The sequence below is a fragment of the Oncorhynchus masou genome, chromosome 22, assembly GCF_036934945.1.
Source record: "Oncorhynchus masou masou isolate Uvic2021 chromosome 22, UVic_Omas_1.1, whole genome shotgun sequence".
Taxonomy (NCBI): Eukaryota; Metazoa; Chordata; class Actinopteri; order Salmoniformes; family Salmonidae; genus Oncorhynchus; species Oncorhynchus masou.
The window spans coordinates 21,528,104-21,543,618 of NC_088233.1; the positions used below are offsets into that span (position 1 = coordinate 21,528,104).

The 15,515-nt window shown below is 42.5% G+C and overlaps 1 protein-coding gene across 1 annotated transcript in view; it reads right to left on the reverse strand.

Moving 5' to 3' along the window:
- Positions 1-15,515, reverse strand: part of LOC135508795 (neural-cadherin-like) — a 112,174-nt gene that overhangs the window by 70,785 nt on the left and 25,874 nt on the right. The window contains exons 7-15 of the mRNA XM_064929011.1: positions 15,327-15,469; positions 10,561-10,733; positions 9,192-9,360; positions 7,424-7,594; positions 6,922-7,094; positions 6,416-6,583; positions 5,829-6,078; positions 3,912-4,039; positions 3,319-3,505 (exon numbers count right to left, since the gene is read on the reverse strand). Of these exons, the coding sequence (XP_064785083.1) occupies positions 3,319-3,505; positions 3,912-4,039; positions 5,829-6,078; positions 6,416-6,583; positions 6,922-7,094; positions 7,424-7,594; positions 9,192-9,360; positions 10,561-10,733; positions 15,327-15,469 (1,562 nt within the window). The remainder of the gene's footprint in view (positions 1-3,318; positions 3,506-3,911; positions 4,040-5,828; positions 6,079-6,415; positions 6,584-6,921; positions 7,095-7,423; positions 7,595-9,191; positions 9,361-10,560; positions 10,734-15,326; positions 15,470-15,515) is intronic.

The window sequence follows — 15,515 nt, forward strand, 5'->3', positions numbered from 1 at the left end:
ACTGTACCCTATTCCAACTAAACTACTGAAAGAGCTGCTTCCTGTGCTTGGCCCTCCTATGTTGAACATAATAAACGGCTCTCTATCCACCGGATGTGTACCAAACTCACTAAAAGTGGCAGTAATAAAGCCTCTCTTGAAAAAGCCAAACATTGACTCAGAATATATAAAAAACTATCGGCCTATATCGAATCTCCCATTCCTCTGAAAAAAAAGAAGCTGTTGCACGGCATATCACCTGCCTTCCTGAAGACAGACAATGTATACGAAATGCTTCAGTATGGTTTTAGACCCATCATAGCAAAGAGACTGCACTTGTAAAGGTGGTAAATTACCTTTTAATGTCGTCAGACCGAGGCTCTGCATCTGTCCTCGTGCTCCTAGACCTTAGTGCTGCTTTTGATGGCATCGATCACCACATTCTTTTGGAGAGATTGGAAACCCAAATTGGTCTACACGGACACGTTTTGGCCTGGTTTAGATCCTCTCTGTCGAAAATATATCAGTTTGTCTCTGTGGATGGTTTGTCCTCTGACAAATCAACTGTAACTTTCAGTGTTCCTCAAGGTCCCATTTTAGGACCACTATTGTTTTCATTATATACAGTACCTACACATACGCTACGGTCACAAGACGCAGGCCTCCTAACTGTCCCTAGAATTTCTAAGCAAACAGCCAGAGGCAGGGCTTTCTCCTATAGAGCTCAATTTTTACGGAATGGTCTGACTACCCATGTGAGAGACGCAGACTCGGTCTCAACCTTTAAGTCTTTATTGAAGACTCATCTCTTCAGTAGGTCCTTTGATTGAGTGTAGTCTGTCCCAGTGTGAACGTGAACAGAAAGCCACTGGAGCAACGAACCGCCCTTGCTGTCTCTGCCTGACTCTCCACTGGGATTCTCTGCCTCTAACCCTATTACAGGGGCTGAGTCACTGGCTTACTGGTGCTCTTCCATGCCATCCCTAGGAGGGGTGCGTCACTTGAGTGGGTTGAGTCACTGACATGATCTTCCTGTCTGGGTTGCCCCCCCCCCCCTTTGGTTGTGCAATGGCGGAGATCTTTGTGGGCTATACTCAGCCTTGTCTCAGGATGGTAAGTTGGTGGTTGAAGATATCTTCTAGTGGTGTGGGGGCTGTGCTTTGGCAAAGTGGGTGGGGTTATATCCTGCCTGTTTGGCTCTGTCCGGGGGTATCGTCGGATGGGGCCACAGTGTTTCCCGACCCCTCCTGTCTCAGCCTCCAGTATTTATGCTGCAGTAGTTTATGTGTCAGGGGCTAGGGTCAGTTTGTTATATCTGAAGTATTTCACCTGTGAATTTAAGTTCACAGGTGAACTTCACTCGCTCTGTCCCTCGCTCCATTCTCTCTCTCTCTCTCTCTCTCTCTTTTTCTCTCTCTGTGTGTGTCTCTCTCTCTCTCTCTCTCCCTCTCTCTCTCTCTCTCTCTCGGAATGGTCTGACTACCCATGTGAGAGACGCAGACTCGGTCTCCAGTTTCAACTGTTCTGCCAGCGGCTATGGAACCCTGACATGTTCACTGGACGTGATACCTGTCACAGACCTGCTGTTTTCAACTCTCTAGAGACAGCAGGAGCAGTAGAGATACTCTGAATGACAACCACTGTGATTATTATTATTTGACCATGCTGGTCATCTATGAACATTTGAACATCTTGGCCATGTTCTGTTATAATCTCCATCCGGCACAGCCAGAAAAGGACTGGGTTTAAAACTCTCTAGGTTTATTCCTAGGTTTTGGCCTTCCTAGAGAGTTTTTTCTTGCCACCGTGCTTCTACACCTGCATTGTTTGGGGTTTTAGGCTGTGTTTCTGTACAGCACTTTGAGATATCAGCTGATGTAAGAAGGGCTTTGTAAATAAATTTGATTTGATTTGATACTCCTCCCTTCACAGTTCAGAGCAAACTGGCTCTAACCGGAATAGAAAGAGGAGTGGGAGGCCCCAGTGCACAACTGAGTAAGAGGACAAGTACATATTATATATAATATAATATATAATGCCCTGCTTTCATTTCATCACACTCACAACCATAAGCTATTTTCTGTAATCATCTCGCCATTAACTTGTAAATATTGAACTTGTTGTGAGTTTATTTCCCTGTAATAATGAATAAAAATGAGCTGAAGTTAAGATTTTGTCAGCTATAAGATATGGCCATTATTTGAACTTCACATTAACTAGCTAGCTAAAAAGCTAGAAACGAACCAAAACATTGTTTAGAATGTTTATTTTAGTTGCCTGGTTTGCTAGATTGACATAGAGTATACTAAATTCATTTTTAAATGGATGGGTATATTGGTGTTAAAATACACCAGTAATGCTATTTTGGACCACCAGGCTACTGATGTCATGCAGCCTGTCATTTTTGTGTTTATACTTTTTCATAATGACAAGTTTGATGTTGGACGACAATAAAATGTTCATAATGTCACTGCGACAACTTTATACAGACATGTATAAACCTGCCTTTAGTCTAGAAATCTTTGGTTGTTTTGTACACTACAGTACTCACTCTGTTTATCACATGCCCTCACATGTGAATCCTTAATTTTTTAATTTTACCTTTATTTTACTAGGCAAGTCAGTTAAGAACAAATTCTTATTTTCAATGACGGCCTAGGAACAATGGGTTAACTGCCTGTTCAGGGGCAGAACGACAGATTTGTACCTTGTCAGCTCGGGGATTCAAACTTACAACCTTTTGGTTACTAGTCCAACACTCTAACCACTAGGCTACCCTGCCGCCCCAAAAAGATTGGTGGGGCTAAGGCTTAAGATGGTGGGAATTATGCTGAATGGATGTAGACAAAAAAAGAGCTCTCTAGTAGTTATACCAAAACATTCAAGGGTCATTTCCTCAAAAGTGGGGTTACAAGATCATCAACTTTCAAAGCAGAATTACTTTTCCATTGTTCTGCAAGTGTACTGTATGATATACCATTTTCTAGCTCTGAGTCTCTACTTTTATCCAACATAAAAAACACAATTTCATATTTTGCTACGTAAGACCGATCCGAGCAGGTCGGTCACATACTGTATACCAAACTGGAAAAAACTGACTGAAACAGGGAGGGAGTAAGTGAACTTAGAAACTCATTTTTGTTAACCGTTGCAAACCTTTTTGCTACGTTGTGTCCTAATAAATACAACCCAGCCCTCACCAGAAAAGAGTGCCTTGGTCCTCCTTTCTTTTTGATGACCAATTTACCCCTTTTACCAAAGAGCACCTTCTATCTACCAAAATGTACTATTGTGTACCTTAGTAGCGCTTCACTTCCTCCTCTTACTACCAGCCCTCACCAGAGTTGGGCTGTTTGTTCCTCCCAGGCCGTGCTGACTCCATGCCGTCTTCAGACTGAACCTCCAGTAGGTAGGATCCCTGCGCCTCGCGGTCAAACACAGCCTCTGTATAAATGGAGCCCAGCTCTGGATCTACACGAAATAGACGGTGGTCCCCACTACTGTCACTCAAGAGGGAGTAAGTGATCTATAGGGCCACGACAGAGTACAATTAATGATGGTTCCCATATTAAGAAGTGAACACATTACAGAAATCTGATGAGTTCCTGATATGGATGCCTTATAGCATTCTATCACATCCTTGTGGTCACTGCAACCGATGGAAACTCCAACGATAAACCGTGATGTAGTAATCATGAGTGCGGGAGAGTAATTGTTATACGCATGAGTCACACGACTGTTCATAGAAACTAGAGTCACTGCAACATAATCCTTATATAAGTTCTCCTTCACAGTCGTATGGTCAAAGCCACACAGGCAGAATACCACACAGTCCCAACAACTTGACCACCACAGCTGTGTGATATTAAGTTATGGATGGGTCAATGGATGTTGTGTTGTGCTGTGTTAGATGTTTCAGATGTGCCACTCACCTGTCCATTGAAAGCCAGGTCCTTGTCTTGAGCAGACACCTGGAGGACCATGGTCCCCACCTTGGCTCCCTCCATCACTGAAGCCTCATAGATGGAGGAGGTGAAGAATGGAACATTGTCGTTCACATCTAAGAGACAAGATTGAAAACATAATTATTTGAAGATTGAATTCAGAAACTATATCCAGGACTCAAAATGAAACATTTTCATTGGTAGCACTGGTGCTCCCAACTTAAATAAGTTAGGAGCACCACAGAATTTAGGAGCCCCAGAAAATAAGATTGTTTTAATTGATAGAGATACAGTCTATATTGGCCCTATATGAATTCTAGCTAATCACATGTTGTGCCCTAGAACCTAATATGTAACACTGTAAATACATTCAATTATTACAATAGCTAAAATGTTGATACTGTACTGTACCTGTCATTGAACTTACGAAATAATTTGTGGAATATCAGGTTTCTACATTGTGTAAAAGCACTATTTTCCTACTGAGACGCATTACATTGATAATTGTACATTGTCTCTTTAAAAATGTCAGGTTGGTTTTGACTATATGCAAGATATCTGTCATTCATTCATTGCTATGATCATTGATCTCCTGAAGCTATCCCTTTTCCTTTCTTTCTGTGCCCCCAAATGTTTGGATATACTGGTGAAGTTACCAGGGCCCGGTTTCCCGATAGCAATGGAATTTAGGCTTTTGAGTGTTTTAACAATGCAAATTTCCTATAAAGGCTGAAGGTGTAACATGCGTTTCCCAAAACATGTGCCAATACTGATAGGATCGAAAGAAAGGCAGCGCAGATCTCTGATCAGCTTTCCTCATTAATATAAGTAACCACAGAGTCAATACATGTTAGAATCATATTTGGCAGTGATTATAGCTGAGTTTTTCTTGGTAAGTCTCTAAGAGCTTTGCACAACTAGATAGTACAATTTTTGGCCGATATTATTTTCAAAATTCTTCAAACTGTCAAATTGCTTGTTGATCATTGCTAGACAACCATTTTCAAGTCTTGCCATAGATTTTCAAGCATATTTAAGCCAAAACTATAACTCAGAACTATAACTCGGAACATTCACTGTCTTCTTGGTAAGCAACCCCAGTGTAGATTTGGCCTTGTGTTTTATGTTATCGTCCTGATGAAATGTGAATTAATCTCCCAGTGTCTGGTGAAAAGCAGACTGAACCAGGTTTTCTTATTGAATTTGCCTGTGCTTAGCTCCATTCCATTTATTTTTGATCCCCAAAACTCCACCGTCCATAACAATTCCAAGCGTGCCCATAACATGATGCAGCCACCACTACACTTGAAAATATGGAGAGTGTGTACTAATATGGAGAGTGTGTACTCAGTAACGTGTTGTATTGTATTTGCACAAACATAACACGTTGTATTCAGGACAAACAGTTCATTGCTTTGCCATGTTTTGCAATATTACTTCAGTGCCTTGTTGCAAACAGGATGCATCTTTTGGAATATTAGTATTCTGTACAAGCTTCTTTCTTTTTATACTGTCAATTAGGTTAGTATTGTGGAGTAACTACAATGTTGTTGATCCATCCTCAGTTTTCTACTATCACAGCCATTAAACTCTGTTCGGTATTTAAGCTTTTCACTGACTTTGTGCTAATGGATGTATACAATTACAGATTTCAAAGAATAATGTTATATAATTATAGCTGAGAACAAATAACGTATGAGTCATGGATCAATGTCAACAGAAGACAATAATGAAGGCTTACAATTCACCCAGGGGCTGCTTTAACTTCCTCTGAAGTGACATTTTCACTTAGTCTCCCAGTGACATCAATTCATGACTCAGTAAAAAGAAAATTGACGTTAAGTGGAAGTTAAGATTTTCCCCCTCGTGATGGGGCATTTGCAGGGTGTCTGAGTTGAGACCTACCTGTGACGTTGACATAGATGGTGGTGAATGCAGCCAGTGGTACCGCTGCTAAGTTCTGAGCCCGCACCCTCAGGGAGAAACTGGGCGTGGTCTCGTAGTCCAGCGGCTCCGAAACCAGGATGGAGGCTGAGCCATCCTCGCGATTGGGTGACAGGTAGAAGCGCACGGGCATGTTAGTCTCCGGGACCACACCCTCCTCCAGGTTATAGGTCACCCTGGGGTCGCCTAGCAACGAGGTTGCTTTGATCGTCTGACAAAACAGAACGCAAACAATCTTTTTGGGGGGGTAAATATGACAAAAACATTCAATGTTATACAATCTTATACACTCCGGTATAATATTGAGGTAATTTGTTTGTGGAGCAACAATTAGCGCTCATTGTCAAGTCAATTAGTGCTTAGTGATTAAATCAGAGCGTGCAACCGAAAATGTAATCAACTAAAAAAAGTAATGAACATTTCTGCAAAAAATGTACTAACGTGTATGCAGCCAGCAAACCAAATAGCTAAAAAAAGGTACCCCCATATGCCATAATGAGATTGGCTTCCCATGCCACCCAGGCTGGTACCCGGACTGTTCCACGCACCACAATGGGAGTATCCCTGGCAGTGTTCTCTGGGATGACCACGCTGTAGCTGTCCTTTTCCCACTGCGGGGGCTGATTCTTCACATTGGTAATGGTCACAGACATCTCTACAGATGTGCTGCGGTTCCCCCCGTCCGTGGCCATAATCTCCCGGGTAATGTAGGACCTCTGAAGTCAAAACAATAGCAAGGAAATATGATTCTGTCTGAAATACGGTTCATTTAGTTCATTAAGCCTGACATGGTCCAGTAGGTTTATGGCACTGTATTTTATACTGCTATATAGCTGTATAACCTGCACTGATCAATTTTACCATGCTTGAGCAAGATGCTGGTTGACCGGCTGAATGACTAACCTGTGATATGGGCTGGTTGACTGAATGGTTGACATCTGGTTGACTGACCTGTGATATGGGCTGGTTGACTGATATGTGATAAAGGCTTGTTGACTGATGGTAGACTGACATGTGATATGGGCTGGTTGACTGAATGGTCTGGTTGACTGACCTGTGATATGGGCTGGTTGACGTACACCCAGCCGGTAACAGGGTTGACCCTTAGGTACTCAGGCTGCTCCTGGGATATGGAGTAGGTGACGGCAGCGTTGGTACCAAAGTCGTCGTCATGTGCCGCCACACGCAAGAAACTGGTGCCGATCATTGTGTCCTCTCTCAGAAAATCTATGAGAGACAGTAACAGACAAAATAATATGCTCAACACTCTGGAGCAAGGTCACAGGCTGAATCAGTAGACCACAAATCAATTGTTTACATACTTAAGTGTGTATGTATGTTTACATCTTTATGTATGGCAGTACAGTTAAAGACATAATGGCAACATTATGATGAAAAGTAAAAAGGAACAATGCATAACGTACCTAAACCCTTTTCGAATTGCTTTGGTTAATAGTCTATATCATTAAAATGAATGATTAGTCTGCCATCAACCATACGTATTATTAATATTATAATCATATTATGTATTATCATATGCTTACTACGACACTCACACTCGTAGTGTAGGTTCTCAAACTTGGGGCTGTTGTCATTCTGGTCCAGGATGATGACGTTGAGCTGACAGATCCCTATAAGGGGCTCCTCAGCCCAGTCTGTAGCCGTCACCGTGATGGAGTATTCTCTCTGACGCTCCCGGTCGAACCGCCGCGCTGTCACGATCACACCTGAGGTCAGAGGCCAAAGGTCATGACTCGACCACTTGAGTTTTCCTGTGGTAACTATGTGGCCATGAAATTGAGGAAAAACTCTGGGCACTAGTATTAGACAACAATTTCAGTCCTTAAGTTTGATTTTTCCTGGTCAGCTCATGTGGTCAGGAAAAACTCAAGGCCGTAGAGTGGTAATAGCTCTATTTGTCATGACATTATTGATTAACATATTGTTATACTTATCCTGAAACAATGTATAATTAATACAGTATATTGTTATACTACAAAACATGGTTATAGGACATAAATAAAGATGAAGTATGAGGTGTTACACTTCATTTCAATGGGGCTCTTTGGATTACTGTACAGGTATAAGAGGTCATTTATCGGACGCTAGCATTATTTTAATGAAGAGTGTGAAGACTGCATGGGAATTGTAGATTCTGATACATTTTTACCAGTTCTTTTTCAGGTCAGTTTCAGCTGTCATGTTGTAATCCCAATACCTATGCTCACATCCTGCTTGACTATGGCTACGGCTATGTCTATGGGGCTGTGACTATGGGTCTATGGGGCTGTGACTATGGGTCTATGGGGCTGTGACTATGGGTCTATGGGGCTGTGACTATGGGTCTATGGGGCTGTGACTATGGGTCTATGGGGCTGTGACTATGGGTCTATGGGGCTGTGACTATGGGTCTATGGGGCTGTGACTATGGGTCTATGGGGCTGTGACTATGGGTCTATGGGGCTGTGACTATGGGTCTATGGGGCTGTGACTATGGGTCTATGGGGCTGTGACTATGGGTCTATGGGGCTGTGACTATGGGTCTATGGGGCTGTGACTATGGGTCTATGGGGCTGTGACTATGGGTCTATGGGGCTGTGACTATGGGTCTATGGGGCTGTGACTATGGGTCTATGGGGCTGTGACTATGGGTCTATGGGGCTGTGACTATGGGTCTATGGGGCTGTGACTATGGGTCTATGGGGCTGTGACTATGGGTCTATGGGGCTGTGACTATGGGTCTATGGGGCTGTGACTATGGGTCTATGGGGCTGTGACTATGGGTCTATGGGGCTGTGACTATGGGTCTATGGGGCTGTGACTATGGGTCTATGGCTATCTCAACAAATACCACCACGGTGGCCTCCTGGGTGGCGCAGTGGTTAAGGGCTGTGCCACCAGAAACTCTGGGTTCGCGCCCAGGCTCTGTCGCAACCGGCCGCGACCGGGAGGTCCGTGGGGCGACGCACAATTGGCCTAGTGCCGTCCGGGTTAGGGAGGGATTGGCCGGTAGGGATATCCTTGTCTCATCGCGCACCAGCGACTCCTGTGGCGGGCCGGGCGCCTCCGACACATTGGTGCGGCTGGCTTCCGGGTTGGATGCGCCGCGCTGTGTTAAGAAGCAGTGCAGCTTGGTTGGGTTGTGTATCGGAGGACGCATGACTTTCGACCTTCGTCTCTCCCGAGCCCGTACGGGAGTTGTAGCGATGAGACAAGATAGTAGCTACTAACAATTGGATACCACGAAAAGGGGGTAAAAATGTTTTTTTTTTTAAGTACCACCACGGCTAACTGGACTGTGGGATCCTTGCCGACTGTACCTACCTGTGTCAGGGTGGACTCTGAAGGCAGGTATGGCGCTGTCTCTGTGCATCAGGCCGTACTTGACCTTCCCATTGGCCCCCTCGTCTGCATCCACCGCGTGCACTTGTAATACGAAGGTTCCTGTGGGCTGGTTCTCTAACACGGACGCCTGCTCCCTGTACTGCTGACACTGAGAGAGGGAGGAAGGATGTGTGTGTGTGTGTGTGTGTGTGTGTGTGTGTGTGTGTGTGTGTGTGTGTGTGTGTGTGTGTGTGTGTGCGTGTGCGTGTGCGTGTGCGTGTGCGTGTGCGTGTGCGTGTGTGTGTGCGTGTGCGTGTGCGTGTGCGTGCGTCCGTGCGTGAGAGAGAGAGAGAGAGAGAGAGAGAGAGTGAGAGAGAGTGTGTGAGAGAGAGAGAGAGAGAGAGAGAGAGAGAGAGAGAGAGAGAGAAGGAATAATAAGTTAAAGCTGATAGTTATAAACTACTCAATGTAGTCTATGTCTACATTTGTACAGTACCCGTGATAGGACGGAGAATAGAGCAATGATATTCCTTTGTTTGAAGGTCCACCACCGCATCAAACCTCAGCTAAACATTGCAACGCCCACCCTGTCTTTCCCTGGTATCCTGTTTACTTTATCCCTCGATGAGTCTGCCCCAGAGAGACTTCTGTTTAATTAACACACATACAAGCCAAATAGTCTCTTAGAGTACCGTTATTGGACCAATAGTTACATTGCCTAAAGAAAAGCACAGACATCCCACAGAGAGAGAGAGAGAGAGAGAGAGAGAGAGAGAGAGAGAGAGAGAGAGAGAGAGAGAGAGAGCGAGAGAGAGAGAGAGAGAGAGAGAGAGAGCGAGAGAGAGAGAGAGAGAGAGAGAGAGAGAGAGAGCGGGAGCGGGAGCGGGAGGGGGAGGGGGAGGAGCCAATATGCCAAACAGTAAACTATACATATCAGCAATATCAATGTCAAAGTATTAAAATATGAATCATAAAAATACCTAGGCTCTGAGTATTCAGGCATAAATTTATATTTAGAAATATCAACTCGACACCTTCCAGCCATCCGCTGGACCGCATAACTTCATGGACTTTATGAACACGTCGCAGACCTAATTAAGGAGGAAGTTAATTTGACACGTATAGTATATCATGATGATACAGTACTTTTTTCATCAATGAATTCAAATCCCTGTGGAATACACAAAGATAGCATGGGTGGACGGCTGGACACACTAATCAGAGCTCTGGGGGAAACATAAGGGGATACTGTAGGGAGACGGGGGAAGTGAGAGAGACGGTCAGACAGACAGACAGACTCGAAGGCTACCGAGAAGACAATTATGTTACTGTGTATATAAAGGATTCATCCACAAGGCTTTTTTCTCACCTTCTCAAAGACGGGTTTGTTGTTGTTGACATCATCAACGCCCACTATGACCCAGGCGGTGGCAGAGAGTGGGTGTGGCCCCCCGGAGGCATTGTCGTCTGTAGCTGTTATATTGAGGACGTACTCCAGGCCCTGGAGCTTGGGAGCGGGGGTGAAGCGCAGACGGATCAACCCTAAAAAGATAAGAGACCAGAGTACCATTACAACCTTAGCAAAGGACCTCCACCTACTGTTGAGGGTATTAAAAAGTTACTTTTTAGTTTTGCTGCAGCCAGGTACATTGTAAATGTGACTTACTATTTCACAGGGTGATGCCAAACAACACCCTCTAACCATAACGCATGTATTGAAATACATCTCTTAACTTCTTGGTGACAGGGGGCAGTATTTTCACGTCCGGATGAAATGCATGCACAGATTCAACTGCCTGCTACTCATCCCCAGAAGATAATATATATATATATATATATATATTAGTATATTTGGATGGAAAACACGCTGAAGTTTCTAAGACTGTTTGAATCATGTCTGTGAGTATAACAGAACTTATTTAGCAGGCGAAACCCCGAGGACAAACCATTCAGATGTTTGTTTGTTTAGGTCACTCTCCTTTCAGTAATTTTTCATTGGGAATCCAGATTTCTAAGGGACCTTCTTGCAGTTCCTACCGCTTCCACTGGATGTCACCAGTCTTTAAAAATTGGTTGAGGTTTTTCCTTGGTGTAATGAAAGTAGACCTGTTCAGAACGAGGGTCACTTGTAGTGTACTGTTAGATAGAGGCGTGTAACCAGAAAGCTAGCTACAGTTTGTTTTCCTCCTGTATTGAACACAGATCATCCCGTCTTAAATTTGATCGATTATTTAAGTGAAAAAATACCTAAAGTTGTATTACAAAAGTAGTTCTGGCAAAGTTTACAGGTAACTTTTGAAATATTTTGTAGTCACGTTGCGCAAGTTGGAACCGGTGTTTTTCTGGATCAAACGCACCAAATAAATGGACATTTTGGATATATATCGACAGAATTAATCAAACAAACAGACTATTTGTGATGTTTATGGGACATATTGGAGTGCCAACAAAAGAAGCTCGTCCAAGGTAAGGCATGAATTATATATTTTATTCTGAGTTTTGTGTCGCGCCTGCAGGGTTGAAATATGCTTTTCTCCCTTTGTTTACTGAGGTGCTATCCTCAGATAATAGCATTGTTTGCTTTCGCCAAAAATACTTTTTGAAATCTGACATGATGGCTGGATTCACAACAAGTGTAGCTTTAATTTGTATCTTACATGTGTGATTTCATGACAGTTAGATTTTTATACTAATTTATTTGAATTTGGCACTCCGCATTTTCCCTGGCTTTTGAGAGGTTAAATATACCCCTGATGGTGCAGTTACATCCATTTTTTAACCACATGTTTTTCTATTGCATTTCAGAACAGATCAACTTTTGAATGCCCCCAACTGTACTGTCACTCTGCTCAGCTGGGAAAAGGTTCTCATTCCCAAGGCTAGAAACAAGGCAGCACGCATGCACGTTTGATTATTCTCCCCTTGTCTTGCTTTTGCATAACAGGAAGGATGAAATAACAGATGAGAGGAGAACAGCATCTGAGTCAACTGTTCTCTCTGTCAACACCAACATCAATGGGTGCAAGATGAGCTACTAGTGATCTGGGGAAAACTCACTGAGGTAAAAGAGAAAGCAAGAGAGAGAGAGAGAGAGAGAGAGAGAGAGAGAGAGAGAGAGAGAGAGAGAGAGAGAGAGAGCAGCACAATTAGACCCAACCAAATCATGAGAAAACAAAAAGATAATTACTTGACACATTGGAAAGAATTAACAAAAAAACAGAGCAAACTAGAATGCTATTTGGCCCTACACAGAGAGTACACAGCGGCAGAATACCTGACCACTGTGACTGACCCAAAATTAAGGAAAGCTTTGACTATGTACAGACTCAGCGAGCATAGCCTTGCTATTGAGAAAGGCCGCCGTAGGCAGACATGGCTCTCAAGAGAAGACAGGCTATGTGCTCACTGCCCACAAAATGAGGTGGAAACTGAGCTGCACTTCCTAACCTCCTGCCCAATGTATGACCATATTAGAGAGACATATTTCCCTCAGATTACACAGATCCACAAAGAATTCGAAAACAAATCCAATTTTGAAAAACTCCCATATCTACTGGGTGAAATTCCACAGTGTGCCATCAGAGCAGCAAGATTTGTGACCTGCTGCCACGAGAAAAGGGCAACCAGTGAAGAACACGCACCATTGTAAATACAACCCATATCTTTGCTTATTTATTTTATCTTGTGTCCTTAACCATTTGTACATTGTAAAAACACTGTATATATATATATAATATGACATTTGTAATGTCTTTATTGTTTTGAAACTTCTGTATGTGTGATGTCTACTGTTAATTTTTATTGTTTATTTCAATTTATATATTATCTACCTTACTTGCTTTGGCAATGTTAACACGTTACCCATGCCAATAAAGCCCCTTGAATTGAATTGAATTGAATTGAGAGAGAGAGAGGGCGAGAGCAAGGGTGAGAGAGACAGAGACAGAGAGAGAGAGAGAGAGAGCACAGGACTTTTTGCTCTTGTTGTGGTATCATTCATCTCTCACTGTTCCTCCTGATTAAAGACAACAAGCATGCACCCAAATGGGACAGGTGTTCTTTCACTCCACTCGTTCCGACTGTAGTCTACTTATTTGTATGAAGCCCTCGCTTCATACTCGTCGCCAAACCCACTGGCTCCATGTCATCTTCAAGACCCTGCTAGGTAAAGTCCACCCTTATCTCAGCTTGCTGGTCACCAAAGCATCTCCCACCTGTTGCACACGCTCCAGCAGGTATATCTCTCTAGTCACCCCCAAAACCAATTCTTTCTTTGGCCGCCTCTCCTTCCAGTTCTCTGCTGCCAATGACTGGAACGAACTACAATAATCTCTGAAACTGGAAACACTTATCTCCCTCACTAGCTTTAAGCACCAACTGTCAAAGCAGCTTACAGATTACTGCACCTGTACATAGCCCACCTATAATTTAGCCCAAACAACTACCTCTTTCCCTACTGTATTTAACTTATTTATTTATTTTGCTCCTTTGCAACCCATTATTTTTATTTCTAATTTGCACATTCTTCCATTGCAAATCTACCATTCCAGTGTTTTACTTGCTATATTGTATTTACTTTGCCACCATGGCCTTTTTTTGCCTTTACTTCCCTTATCTCACCTCATTTGCTTACATCGTATATAAACTTGTTTATACTGTATTATTGACTGTATGTTTGTTTTACTCCATGTGTAACTCTGTGTCGTTGTATGTGTCGAACTGCTTTGCTTTATCTTGGGCAGGTCGCAATTGTAAATGAGAACTTGTTCTCAACTTGCCTACCTGGTTAAATAAAGGTGAAATAAAAAATAAAAAAAATAAAAAATTCTCTCTCATTGTCTGTGGAGAAAGAGGTCTCTGTTTATACAGACAATGAATGTTAATCAAAAATGTCTAGACACAAAACTATTAATGATATAATATATTTCTCCGGTCTCATGTTGTTTTTTCCCCAGACTGTATGTTTCCACCAAAAAGCTGTTATAAATTTAATAACAAAGAAAATAAGAAAAATAAGACAAAAAAAGACACATTGGTGTTCTGGTCTACCCTATTTAAAGTGCTCACTTGAAATAACAGAATGTATCATTTCAATAAGACACAACTGTGGTGGCTCCCTGGCTATCTGTTCTCCTATTAACCTACAGCTGCCTGCCTTTGGCATAATCTTTCAGATCAATGAGAAAGGGAGGACAGAGGAGATGAGAAAAGAGGAGTAAACTCCAAGATGGGGGCTGGCAGTGTAGAAGCTGTAGATTGTGAGATATGATTGAGCAACTCATGTGAAATTGAATTGAAAGGGTTGGTTGACAAATGTCACCCAGTCTGACAAATGTCCTGCTGGTTACGGATCAGAGGGTGAATAAAGAATGACAGATTGCACAGCCACAAAATACAAAGTACTCAGCAGAGAACTATTTTCTATATGAGAGAATAAACTACCCTGAACAAAAATATTAACGCAACATCAAATAAAATAAATTGTATTGTCACCGGTTGGACCTACTGCCAAATTCTCTAAAGTGACATTGGAGGAGGCTTATGGTAGAGAAATTAACATTAAATTATCTGGCAACGGCTCATTGTGTTGTGTGACAAAACGGCACATTTTAGTGGCCTTTTATTTTCCACAGCACAAGGTGCACCTGTGTAATGATGATGCTGATATACCACACCTGTCAGCTTGATGGATTATCTTGGCAATGGAGAAATGCTCACTAACAGGGATGTTAACAAATTTGTGCACAACATTTGAAAGAAATTAGCTTTTTGTGCATATGGAAAATGTGTGTGATCTTTTATTTAGCTCATGAAACATGGGACCAGCACTTTACATATTGTGTTTATATTTATGTTCAGTATATGTTGGTAAATACAGTAATGTAGTTCTTTATATTTATGACTTCAATAACAAACAGACTGCGCTTCTATTGAAATTGCTGCATTTTCATCAACCTTGAGTGTCAAAAGTATTGACACAGCATAAAATAAGTACAAATCTTTCCACATAGGGCTCATTCTGTTAATAAGCAAGGACACGTATGGGCAAGAGTTATACCTGTATATTAGAAATGCTATGAAAGCCCAAGGAGAACATTTTAAATGTAAATTATAAAGTAACAAAGTAAGTGTCACCTTTCTGGCTGTTGATGACAAAGTTGCCCTCCTCATTGCCAGCTGTAATTGAGTACACTATTCCATCACCATCTGGGTCCTTAGCCAGTACTGTGGCAACGAGAGTGTTGGGGCCTGCATCCTCAGAGACAAAGGTCCGATAGCTGGTGAGGGATAGGAGAAAATCATTATGTGTACAACAACAATACA